The 11,844-nt window shown below is 38.7% G+C and overlaps 1 protein-coding gene and 1 long non-coding RNA gene across 13 annotated transcripts in view; both read left to right on the top strand.

Annotated features, from left to right (window-relative positions):
* Positions 1-220: 220 nt before the first annotated feature.
* BBX (BBX, HMG-box containing) overlaps positions 221-11,844 on the top strand; it is a 155,450-nt gene continuing 143,826 nt past the window's right edge. For 6 of the 12 annotated variants that reach the window (XM_026857685.1, XM_026857623.1, XM_026857678.1 and 3 more), the window contains exon 1: positions 244-337. Coding sequence is in view for 1 of the 12 variants with exons in the window: in XM_026857695.1 (XP_026713496.1) it covers positions 236-337 (102 nt within the window). In the remaining 11 variants the exon portion in view is untranslated. Of the gene's footprint in view, positions 338-11,844 lie in introns of all 12 variants that reach the window. The other 6 variants (XM_026857667.1, XM_026857714.1, XM_026857658.1 and 3 more) reach the window with 2 other exon arrangements.
* Positions 8,789-9,348, top strand: LOC113484977. Its single transcript, XR_003399328.1, has 2 exons — positions 8,789-8,890; positions 9,289-9,348. It is a non-coding gene; the product is annotated as an uncharacterized LOC113484977 (long non-coding RNA).

The following is an 11,844-nucleotide window of genomic DNA, read 5'->3' as shown; positions in this document are numbered from 1 at the left end:
TAACCCACCCTGCTGATGCACGCTCAGATGATTTGCTCCGTTTGCCCAGTCCTGATGCCCTTTAAAGACACGGTGCATCTTTTGTTTGCTCCTTAGGGTTTCCCACGACTGTCATCTTCTTTTAAAGATAACTTATCTGGGTGGGGGGAGAGGAGGAAGCAAGTTTCAAGTTTTGGGATCTTTCCTCTTGTTGGCCTTGTGGTGAGTTGCAACATTGTAAAATCATGGTGTGCTCATGATGTGCCTTTATTTGATACTTTATAGGTCACTATCACATGACAAAGGCTTTGAGACAGCTTCGTCTTCGTCTGTCTGTAATTTCCATTTGCCTTCCTGGGTAAGTATGTAAACTGTACACACGGAAAAAGAACTCATTTTTTGTTGATAAGGTAGAGGTCCTTGCGCTGCCACTTTTTACATGGAAGATGCTTGTTCAGGTTTTAGTGCCTCAAAACATGTCTTTTCCACGTGCTCACAGCAACTGTTAGATTACAAAATTTGTATGTAGGGGTGGGTCTGAATAACCTGAGAATTAAAAGGTTGGGCATATTCAGATCTCTCTCCACTTCTCTTTTTTTTCTTGTTTTTTCTTAAACCTTGTCTTGTAAAGATAATCACCTTGTTGACTTCAGACAAAAGTTTTAAACCAAAGTAATGTTAGAATATGCAAAGTGCAACACACAGGTTGAAAACTTAATGAGAATGTAAAGTTCTTTTAATATTCAGTGCTAGGAACAATATGAAAATATAAACAGAATGGGTGGTTAGAAATCTCTGGAGGCCAAGCATCAGTGAGAAATTTAGCAGAACTGTATATTACTGCAACAGGAGTTGGTTCAATTTTAACACATAAACTAAGAGCTAATTAGAATTGCAGCCATGCTCTTTCTGTGGTACTGTTTTTTCTTTTGGCATTGATTAATGCAGGTACCTATCAATTTGAAAGATGAATCTAAATGACTAATTTATTAGTATTCCTAAGCTTTCAGGTACACAACCTTTTTTCCTTTATCTGTATGCTTGATAAAGTTTTTGATGCCTTTTGAGGGGTTTGACATCTTGGAAGCTGAAGTAGAAGTAGTAGTTTAAAGATGATGTAAATTTGTGGGGTCACATTCATAGATGACATAAAATGAGTGGCACTTGGAGCACTTGTCATACAGTTGCCTGTGGTGGCACTGAACTGCATTTGGCCCAAAATGGGGAAGTGGGAGGTAATTTTTTTTTTAATTGTACTATTGTGTACATAATTAAAAAAAAGACAAGACATGTATTTGGGGTAAGCTTAGTACTCATAAATGCAAATGATTAATAACATACTCTTGACCTTTTCCAGGCAGTGTATAGCAGACATAGGATAAGTGATGGTCCCAAACACGTTGACTCGAAGGGGGCTGTTGGGAGCAGCTGTTCTGGTGTGATATTATGACCACAAAACTAGTCTTAAGGCAGGAATAGCCACTGTAGGGAGAGAGCTTGAAGGGAGGATTCTGCCTGTTCTCCAGTTCCTGTGGAATTACACCCAAATTTCAGTTTTTCAGATTTTGTGGGCAGGGAAGGTGGTATGTGTAGCTCGGGAGAGTATAAACACCAAATTACATTATTGAAGTTCTTTGACGGACTAGTTTTATAGGAGAATATTGCTTTCAGTTTTATAGCATTACTGACAAGGATCATGTTCTGTGTAGAGTAATTGGTGCAACAATTTTTACAAAGTAAAAATGCATTGGGAAATTCAAAAACTGGCATATAGGCTTCAAACTGTTGTGCAGACTTGAATACAAATGTGCTGATTTCTGAACTTAGTTTTCTGTGTTCTCAGGTAAGAGTCAGATTAGAGTGCTTTAAGTGCCAAGGACTTTTTCTTTATTTGGAGTAATAGTTAAGGGTACTGAACAAGAATAGCTTGGGGACCTTGCTTCACATAGTATCTTCCATCACTGTCTGGTTTTAATTTTATGGAATGAAGTCTTTTGGATGCATGGAATTTTGATCCTAGAAATGAAGCAGTGGTTGTAATCTGTCTACAACTTCAACAGCAGTAGATCTCAATTTTGTGCATAGTGCTAAATATAGGGTTTGCCTGATGTTGAACTGGTGTGAACAAATTACAAAGAAAAGAAGGGTAGGGTATCTTTTTGAAGAAAAAGGCATATTAGAAGCTTTAGAGGAAGAGGAGAAATAAGTATCTTCTTACCTTAAAAAAGGTAATAAAAATAACATGCCTAGTTAAGGGGAGAATAGAGATTTCATTAGATTTGTCCATGACTAGAAACTTCCATTTACTTTAGAGAGCTTTTATTTTGGTAAAAGCAAAGATTTCTTTTACTATACAGTTCTCAGTAAAGTAACTGTTCATGAATGGAGTTTAGTAATTCAGTCAGACATACAAAAGAGACACCTGGGTTCTGGTCTTGATTAACAAGTGCTGGTTAACAAGTGCAGTGCTGATGTTCACAACCTAAAAGGCAGTGAGCTGCTTTGCAAGGGACCTTATGAATGCTTCAGAAATCGGCCAGTGGTCTCAAAAGTTTGTTACATCCTACAGTCCCTCATGGCACACCAAGCCGATAAACCATTTCAAGCAGACACATAATTTAGCAGAAACGTAACTGGTTTCTGTGTTGAGAAAAACTCAAAATATTTAAGAAGCTTTCCCTCAACGCTTTTGAGTTTTTGGGGGGCTGCTTGCCATAAACCTGTCGCCTGCAAAACTTCCATTGGTTTCAGCAGGAGGTTTATTTAGGAAAGGAGTGTAGGAGTGATGGTGAGAGGAATTTGTCCATGTTTATTTTCCCATTCAAGGAAGAAAACCTTTCTCTTTCATAGCTGTTGTGTGAATAATTAAAGATACTAAATGTCAGTTTTCCACATAAAATATCAGAGGTAATCATGCAGTTATTTTATAACTAACATTTTCCCTTTTCATCCAAAATGATCATAATACATTTTGTTCATAAATTAGTTGTTACATAGCTTGCAATCCTGTAAGCATGTGAGTATCTTTAAACAGATGACAAGTTGTGTTAAATTCACTGATACAATTGCTCGCATTCAGAGCTTAAAGTTTTTCCAGGTTGCTGCTGCTCGTGGTCTGCAGACTGAGAATACGCAGTGTATCTGAAGCTCAGTCAATATGGCATAGGCAGGGCAGTCTTCTGGCATAGCAGAGTGGTATGAAGAAAGGAAGTTTTGACCAAGCGAGCTGGGGAGAGTTACTCTTCCACTGCGTGTAGCGGCAGGGAAGGTGCAGATGAGGTAGACAAGACCTGCAGTGTGCAAGGCTCTGCTGTCATGTGAAAGCTGTAAGTGCACCCTGCAGTGAAATCTGGGCACCTAGGAGGTGAAACACTGCCTCTCTTTTGATGGTACGTGGCATGTGCAGTGTTCAGGCCTCCCTGTTTATTTGAAGGTGGCTCCTTTGTGGAGGAAGGTGCTATAGATTACAGTTGGAACTGAAATGACACTCTCAATTCAATTTCTGAGTGTGCCACAGGCTGTGTCTGTGAGCTCTGGCAAGTGAGGTAGTCAAAACCAGGGGCCACTTTCCAAATTTTTGGACCTAAAACTTCCAGTGCCCTGCCAAAGGGGTGGCCCGCTGCAGCTGCTGCTGGAGTCAGCGGCACTGCCGTGGCCTGCTGGTGTTTTCCAGGGTCAGAGTTTATTCCTGGAAGCACAGCCATATGTCCCTTTGCCACCTGCAAATGAAGACTAATGATACTTCCCTGTATCATTAAATCATATGGTGCCCATATATTGGAACAGTTTTCCTGGTATGGATAGTGCTTTACCTTACTGTTACCTTAATTTATGTTTTCATTATTACTTGGGAGTCTGTAAAACTGGATTGAGATAATAGTTCTGTGTATTTAAAAATTATCTTGAGAAGAAACAGGAAAAATTCAACTTTCTGACTTCTGTAGTATTGACTTGATTTCTTTTCTTCTACCATGTTTCTCCCCTTTCCTGGGGTATCATTGTCAGAAGCTTTTTCATTCTGTATTATGTCAAAAATTATTAGGACTTACTTATTTTATTTTTATTTTTTAAGATCAGTAATGATACACTGTTTCTGTCTGAGAGCAATGTGGTGAGCCTGGTACTAGTGGACATGTGAATTTCACAAGCGACTCCTACGGCTGTCACCCTTCTTAACAGTTTCAGAATGGGTAAGACATGCACCAGCGTTAAGGATTTCTCTTTCTTTAAGAATGGCTTGATGGGCTGCTGTTAGATTGCATTGTTTGGAAAAGGATAAAAAAGTCATCTTAGTCTCTCCATAATAATGATATTATTAATAATTGGCAGTTGTATGTATTGCCTTATTCATGTGCCTGTGTCCTGTCTGGTGAAGCACATCAGCCATGCTGTAATCACACACCTCAAAACAGTAACTTATTTCTGTTTTAGGCATCTGAGATAGAGAGCAGTGAAGGAGCATAGGCTTGCCTGCACTCGCTTAGCAGGTTATCATTAGCAGGGAATGGAATAAAATCTGCATCTGACTCCTTAGTTTTGTGTCCTTTCCCTTGGTGTATGTTGCCGCTCTGAAGCTTCCCTGGTAAATGCCTGTCTTGACATGTGAGTAGTTTCACTGTGCCAGGTGGGCATCTTCTGCTAATACTCAACTTCCATTCATAATTCTACTTTTAAAAAAATCTCACAAAACACCTTCAGAATAGTGTGAAGTTACTGACTTTCAATTTGGTTATATTTATTGACAGGAGAGTCTAAAGTAGGAGGAGAGCTTACTTAAGAGTCTTTGCCACTAAACATGGTATTTAAACGTGGCTGCTGTGTATATTACGCTATTTATTATATTACACTATTTAATATTAACTTTGTTGTGTTAACTTTATGAAGTAAGGTATTGGTTTTCATAGTGAAGTTTTTAAAATATGCATTGGTCTGAAATAGTTCTTCGCAATTAAATTATTTTTTGTATTCATGTTACTTTGACACACTGGTAGTATTGTGATAAGTAGGGTAACTTACTAATTTGAACTTTTATTTCTAAACCTGATAAATATGTTTCAATTTCAGATTTGTACAATTTTCAGATTTGCTGATTACTAGTGTTTTGTTACTGAGAATAGGGTTGTCTTTGATTTTAAAGTAGGTGTATTTGAGGAGGAAAGTGTACTTTATTTAATGCCTGAACATAGACCTAATTGTAGTATTCTCACAATGATAGCAGCATTTTAAAAATTTTTAATATTTATAAATTCAATTACATAAAAGATGTAATGCATGGTTTTGACACTTTCCAGTGTTCGTGCCTTTTCCTTTATAGCACGCAAATGCATAATGTAATAGCAAGTCCTTACGAGCATGGACAATTCAGCATGTGAAAATAAACTAGCTTCAGGCACATCTGAGTACAAAGAAAGCTAGTACAACAAAATTTCAATTTTTAGTGAGGGGAAGGAAAGTTAACAGAATTTTATGAGACTGCACTAAGAAAATCAGTTGCTTAGGAAGCATGGAATTTTTATTGTCAGAAATCTTACACGTGGGTGTTTCAATATAAGCGATTTTATAAAATGTAGCAATTGCTGAAAACAAGAAACAGCCATTTTATTGACCCTTCATGTCAGAGAGCTTCATTCAGCAAAGATAAAAATAATTCAGTGGACTTGCACAATATGGGATCTATGGAACTTAATTCAAGTGGGAGCTCTCTTGACAAGAAGCTTAACAAGTCCTGTCTACACCTTCCCTTCCCTTGTTGAGGGGAAGTGGGAAGGTGCATGTTCCCTCTGCCTGTTTGTTGTTTTTTGTTTGGGTTTTTGTTATGATTTTTTTCTTTCTGAAAGGCAGTATGTATGTAACAAATTGTAGTGGACTTTGTTTTGATACATTGTGAAACCACACTAACTGCATGCCCAGTTGTGGGGTTACTTGCCTCTTGCGTAGGTGTAGCAACAGGAGTATTTCTGCCATCCACGCTCTCAGGAGGGGCTTTGTCCTGCTCTTCTGAAACCCAGAGTTCCCTGTGGCAGGGCTGGGTGCACACGTTAGAGGCCTGCTCCTTGGTGCTGTTGATGGGAGCTGGACTGACTGGCCTATGGCAGAATTCAAGTGAGAAAAGCTTAAACCTGGTCATGGGCCACTGGTAGGATGGGTCTTGGGTTGATGACTACACCGTACTGTGTTGGGCAGTACTTTACAGCTGTTGGGTTGGTGGATTCGAACCCATACCTTTCAGTTCTTTCTCCTGTATGTCTTTTCAGCCAGCTACATAAGGACTTTTAAGCATATGCCTTGTTAGAAGTTATCCGTGTTTTTATTTTATTTATTTTTTTTTTAATTTTTCATTTGTACCCATGTCCTACACAATCAGTACTTGACTTACCCACTCCCATTGGTGGTTATGTCATGCGATAATTGTTAGGATTATATCTCTTGTGCTAGAATAGTAAGTCTTCAGTCTTCAGCCTGTGTGTTCTTTTATGAAGCAAATAATCGTAGGTTTTTGTTTGTGTATGTGAGAGAATGCATTATTTTGTGGTTGTCAAAGCAATATTTAAGAGAACAACATGATGAGAGATTTGGAGACGAAGCTGGATAAAGAAGATCTTTGGAGAAAATGGAAGGAGTGAGGGAAAAATTTCTTAACTTGTTTTAGCCTCTTCCATGTGAAGTAACTCCACAAAAGTCAGTGGAGCTGAAATGTTGTGATGTTCTGTCTGTATGAAAGTTGAGAGGAAGTTTCTCTTTTCTACCAGGTTGATGAAAAAGGCATTTTTGTGGTTGGCCATGTTTGATTTGCTTTGCACAAGTGGTCTTTGAGCAATAGCAATTCTACAGTGAACCACATCATGCTGATTTAATTTTTATTTTTCATTATGGGGTAAAGTACAGGGACATTAATGTATCTTGTCCTAACTGCTGAAGAGCTCAATCCTGCAGCTACAACTGTGCAATTGGATTCTTGAACAAAAAGACAGAACCAGACCTGCAGTAGCAGTGTGCACCCCTTCACAGATCTGCTGCTTGAAGTTGTTGGTGGCCCGTAATTCTTCAGGAAAGCTGCAGATTTCACATTATTCTTAATTATTGATGTGCAGATACTCCTGCCAGGGTCATGCACATGTTGTACTCTGTGATCAGCGCACAAGCTTATAGACATCCCCCGACCTGATGGTGAGCAATGCAGGAAGGACTAGGAATAGAGATGGGAATAAAAGCATTGCTGAAATACTCAAGAGTTCTCATAAATGAGAAGAGGGTGGAAGAGCATCAAGTGTGAGACTGCAATTTGGTAGGTGATATATCTTCTGGCACGTGTGCCATTTTGTTCAAGTATGTGTGCTTCCCAAGTTGGCTATATGGAAGGCAAAGAAAACAGTACTGCAAATCAGTAGTTGGAGGTGATGGATTTGTAAAGAAGTAGCGTTACCAACTCCACTTTGTTAGTAAGTCTGGCTTCAGGTGTTCTTCCTCTTCACAAAAAGTTTCTTTATATCCAGATTTCATGTTGAATAGTGCAAACTTCCTGCCTGGTTCAGTTCTAATCAGTGAGTGCTCGATGGCACAAACTTGTGAGTTTCAGGGTTTATTTCTTGTTTGAATATGTCTGTAACTTTTTTTCCTTATTGAAGTGTCTTTATTTGTATTTCTTCCCTCTAATTTGTTTGAGATACTCTTTCATACATTGTGTTAAACATCAGTCATCAAGTGCTCATAATATATTTTGAAACAAGTATGCAAAATTGCAGCATGATCCAGCACTGATTACAGAGCTATGGCATACAAATTAATAAGAAAATAAAAATAGCATCATTAATTTCCAGCTGCTTTTGGAGAAACAGAGGTGTTTATGGGGGAAATTTGGTGCCTGCAAAATGAAGAGTGACAAAACTGGTAGCGAATATATTAATGCAAGTAACTATTCACAATTTACTTCCTCTGTTCTATTAATTAAAAATGTCTTCCAGTGCTGAAAGAGTAAGCAAAAGCTCCAGCGTTGTTCTTTTAAAACTGTTGGACTAAATAAAGAGCACAAGTGTCAGAATTAGAGCAAGGGGAGGAAGTTTTTGACTTTATTTCTTAGTACAGAAAACCTTAAATAAGAGAAGTAAATTACAGATATCTAAGTGTAACGGTTGGTTGAATGTGTCCATTTCCCATTAATATGAGAGTGAATTGCCCGTGTGTGTGGAAAATTATTTTTTAAGTGTTTCCCTTGGTAGTAAACCAGTATTTTCCTTGCATCTCTTGTATGTGTTTGCTTGTGCTCATCTGTCTTCTTGCCTCAGCATTTCGTACCAAAGCAGCAGAAGGTAAATAAAGTGACCCAGGCAGAATCTTATCTCACCACAGTCTGGACCATCAGTTTCCCTTGGAGGAAGGCATTGAAGGGATCTGGATGCTCAGCTGCAGGTTCTAAAATCTCTGCTTAGTTTGCTGTTACTCGGGCCTGGCCTGTTCTTCAGGTGGAAGCTCCAAACAAAGCTTGGGACCTGCGTGCCTGCAAAGTCTTCCTGGATTTTAATCAGCAAAGGAAGATCCTGCCCTCCTGAGAGACATGTCTAGAGGAAACGGATTATTTATTTATATAGCAAAGTGGACTCCCGAGGACGTCCCTGTTGAGCTTTCTGTTTTGCTGCACCATGTGCCGATGGGGCTAAAGTGAGTGAGAGGATGCTGGAGTGCTGGGAGGGAAGCACCTGAGAAAACTGGCCAGATGCTGTGTTTTGTCTAAGAATTGTCCTGCTGGTTTCTGTGCCATGGGTGATCTAGTTTCTTGCTTTCCTGGATGAACGCACAGAGCTGCATTTGAAGTTTACTGTTATTCTTTGCTTATGGAAACAGAAAGAGAGAAATCAAAACGGGAGGTGAGGCAGTCATCACAGACATCTCCATGCAGTCGGTCACGGGAGAGAAGGTGTGTTGGTTTAAGCCCTGCCGGGACCAGAGACCACGTTGCCGTCGCCCTTTCCCCACCCTCAGCCGGTCAGGCTGGAAGTGAGGCACAAACCCCGGGTTAAAATAAGAAGAAATTTAATACAACAGTGTGATAAGCAATCTGAACAACAATAATAGCAATGATAATAGCGATAAACAGTAATAACAGTAAACAAGACAGAAGATATACAGAGAAATACCGCAGTGGTTACAGACAGCTCGCTCACGTTCTCCCCTTCACCAAAGCCACAAAGGAAAAGTTCCTGCGCTCTCGGGCCAGGACCTGACATCAGTATGGTATGAATAACACTGCTGGAGATCCCTTCTCCCTCTCTGCTGGGGAAACTTAACCCTATCCTAGCTGTACCAGGACAGAAGAGCACAGTGCAGGTCTTCCAGTGAGGACAATACGTGTTCTCTTATTCAAGGATCCTAGGGGAAAAAAATCTTGTGAAGCACTAACAGGCTTTGCAGAGATTGAGCAGGGCTGAAGGAGAGAGTCAGGGTCAGCACAGTGAAAGCAGGGAGGTTTTTACACCTGGTATTCTTGGCCCTTGTGAGCCTCTGTATGTACGCTTACGTGTGTCTATTGCCTTGACATTCCAGTTACACCTATTGAACCAAGTTAAATCATGATTTCGGTCAATAAACACTTGGTTTAAATGGGTGCTTTTAATCTCATTTTGCTTTGGTATTTTTGTATTTGTTTTCTCAGAAGCAATCTCTATTTGTGGATGATGGTTAAAATGTGTTGCTAAATATAGCCTTTACTCTGAATTTGGCACTACTTTTTTGTTAGTTCAGAGGATGCACCGTATGCCTGCCCGCTTTCCAAGTGATTACATGGCTTATATGCATTTATTTAGAGTGCAACTGTTTTAAGAAAGTTTTGATTTAGGACATGACAAATTATGCTTTTTTCCTAATTGTGGTCTTTAAAATTGTCCTATTTAATAAAGCCACGCTTATGCATGAAGGCACACATATGCACAAGTTAATGCAAATAGAGTTTGCTCTTAAAATATAAGTATTATCCTTACTAAGGCAACCAGCTCTGCTGTAATGAAACGTAAGCTTTTAGAACTAGTAGAACTCAAACTTCTCTGCTTTGCTTTCTCAGATGAGGATGAAAACAAGTGATCTTGCTTTTTCAATTCCCAGTTAGTTTCTCAACTGTGCACCAAGCTCCCCTAAGTGAGTTATGGAGCAATGACATTTTCTCTACAAATGCAGTGGAAGTTACTACTTTCAGGTAACTTAGTTCTAAACTTACTACTTGTTCTTGCTCCTTTGATGAAGACTTACCTGTTCGGTATTTATAGTTTTGACATCCAAAAATTGAAATTTATTTTTAATCTAACATAAATTGAGTTATATAATATTTAATAGAATTTAACATTGGTTTATCATAGTTTAAAGGTAAATTGCAATTAGGTATTTTTTAATTAAAATACATTTAGCATCAACAACAGATTGAAATTTGGATCCAATTGCTTTGTTCACAAAGGATTAATTTGTAACTGTTTCTGTTAAGCTGAATACATTGATGACTTCAGTATCCAAACTTTCTCTTTGTAATAACAGATGCCTTGAGCAGTATCTTCTGCCATTAAGGAATGCAGAGTAGCTTACTAGGTGACACTGTGGCTATACTAACTTTTTGTCTTCATGGGATCTAGACCCCTCTGTAGCTTCTAGCAGATACAGATCAAAAAATACTAGCCTGTTTACACAGATATGTAGTTAATATTAAAAAAAAATGTTAAGTGATTATTTTTAAATTGTTGTTGCAAGCTTTCCTCTAGACTATGTGGCATGTGACTGTGACTTTAATGGTTGAGGGGAGACATTATAACTTCCAGGAATGAATCTAGCACCACTGATGTCCAGAAACCAAATTGGTTACTAAATGCTGACTGTATTGCTAATGTATTAGATGAAAGAAGAGTAAGGAAGAAAAAAAAATATTGGTAAATATGTCATAGCAACTCTGTGGGCTAACATGGGTAAAGAATTCTAACCCCCACCCTACCAAAATATTAATAGCATCTGGGCAGAGTCAAAGAGCTTGATAACATGTATTGACTCTGCAGCTTTGTGCAGTTTTTCTGCAGCAGGGGAACTGTGTAGCAGTATCTGTGACAATTAAAGGAATGCAGAGTTACACCTCAGGTAGTCGAAGGGTTGTTCTCTGAGATGTAGAGTGTGTCTGAGGCCTGGTGGCACAGTTACACAAACTACTCATATTGCAATTTTGTGTCTGACCACCACCACCCCAAGGAGGAGTTACACACTTAAAGAAGTGTTTTTATGGCCTTCTCTCCCCAGAGCAAGCATCAGCTTTGTGATCCTGTCTTTGTCTTGCTTTACCATATTCTTTCCTATCAATGTATAGAGTATTCAAAGTCTCAACAGTTACTGTGGTCTTATATAACTAAATATAAAAAGATAAGATTAGAAGGCTAAGTAGAAATTAGAATATCAAAGCAAACATCAAAATACTCTTGTAGGTCACAAATCTTTAAAACAATCAGTTTTTAAAAAGAAAAAAACCCTACCTTCCTTAAAAAATTGAAATGGGAAAACCACTGAGTGTTACCTACTCTCTTTCTTAAGAAGAGAACAAGCCAAAGAAAGATGAATCACTTGCACTGAAAGGGTCATCAGTTTCAGATTGTCATTTTCATACATTTCACATGCATTTGGTACAACATCAGTAAGAAGGTAAAGCAGTTGCATATTTAAGCAACTTTTCTGATGAAAGCTGTTCTTTGCTGAAGTATTCATGTTTTATGAAGCTGCCCTAAAACAATTACCTCTTACTTAGCATGTTTAAACAGAATGTTTTACTAATGCAGCTGATTTTTATAGTTACTGCATTTCTATAGGATTGAACTACTCTTTTTCTAACTTGCTTTTTGCCCCCCCCCCCCC

The sequence above is a fragment of the Athene cunicularia genome, assembly GCF_003259725.1.
Source record: "Athene cunicularia isolate RWA chromosome 1 unlocalized genomic scaffold, athCun1 chr1_part1, whole genome shotgun sequence".
In the NCBI taxonomy this organism is placed as follows: domain Eukaryota; kingdom Metazoa; phylum Chordata; class Aves; order Strigiformes; family Strigidae; genus Athene; species Athene cunicularia.
This window is presented reverse-complemented; position numbering and strand designations above follow the sequence as displayed.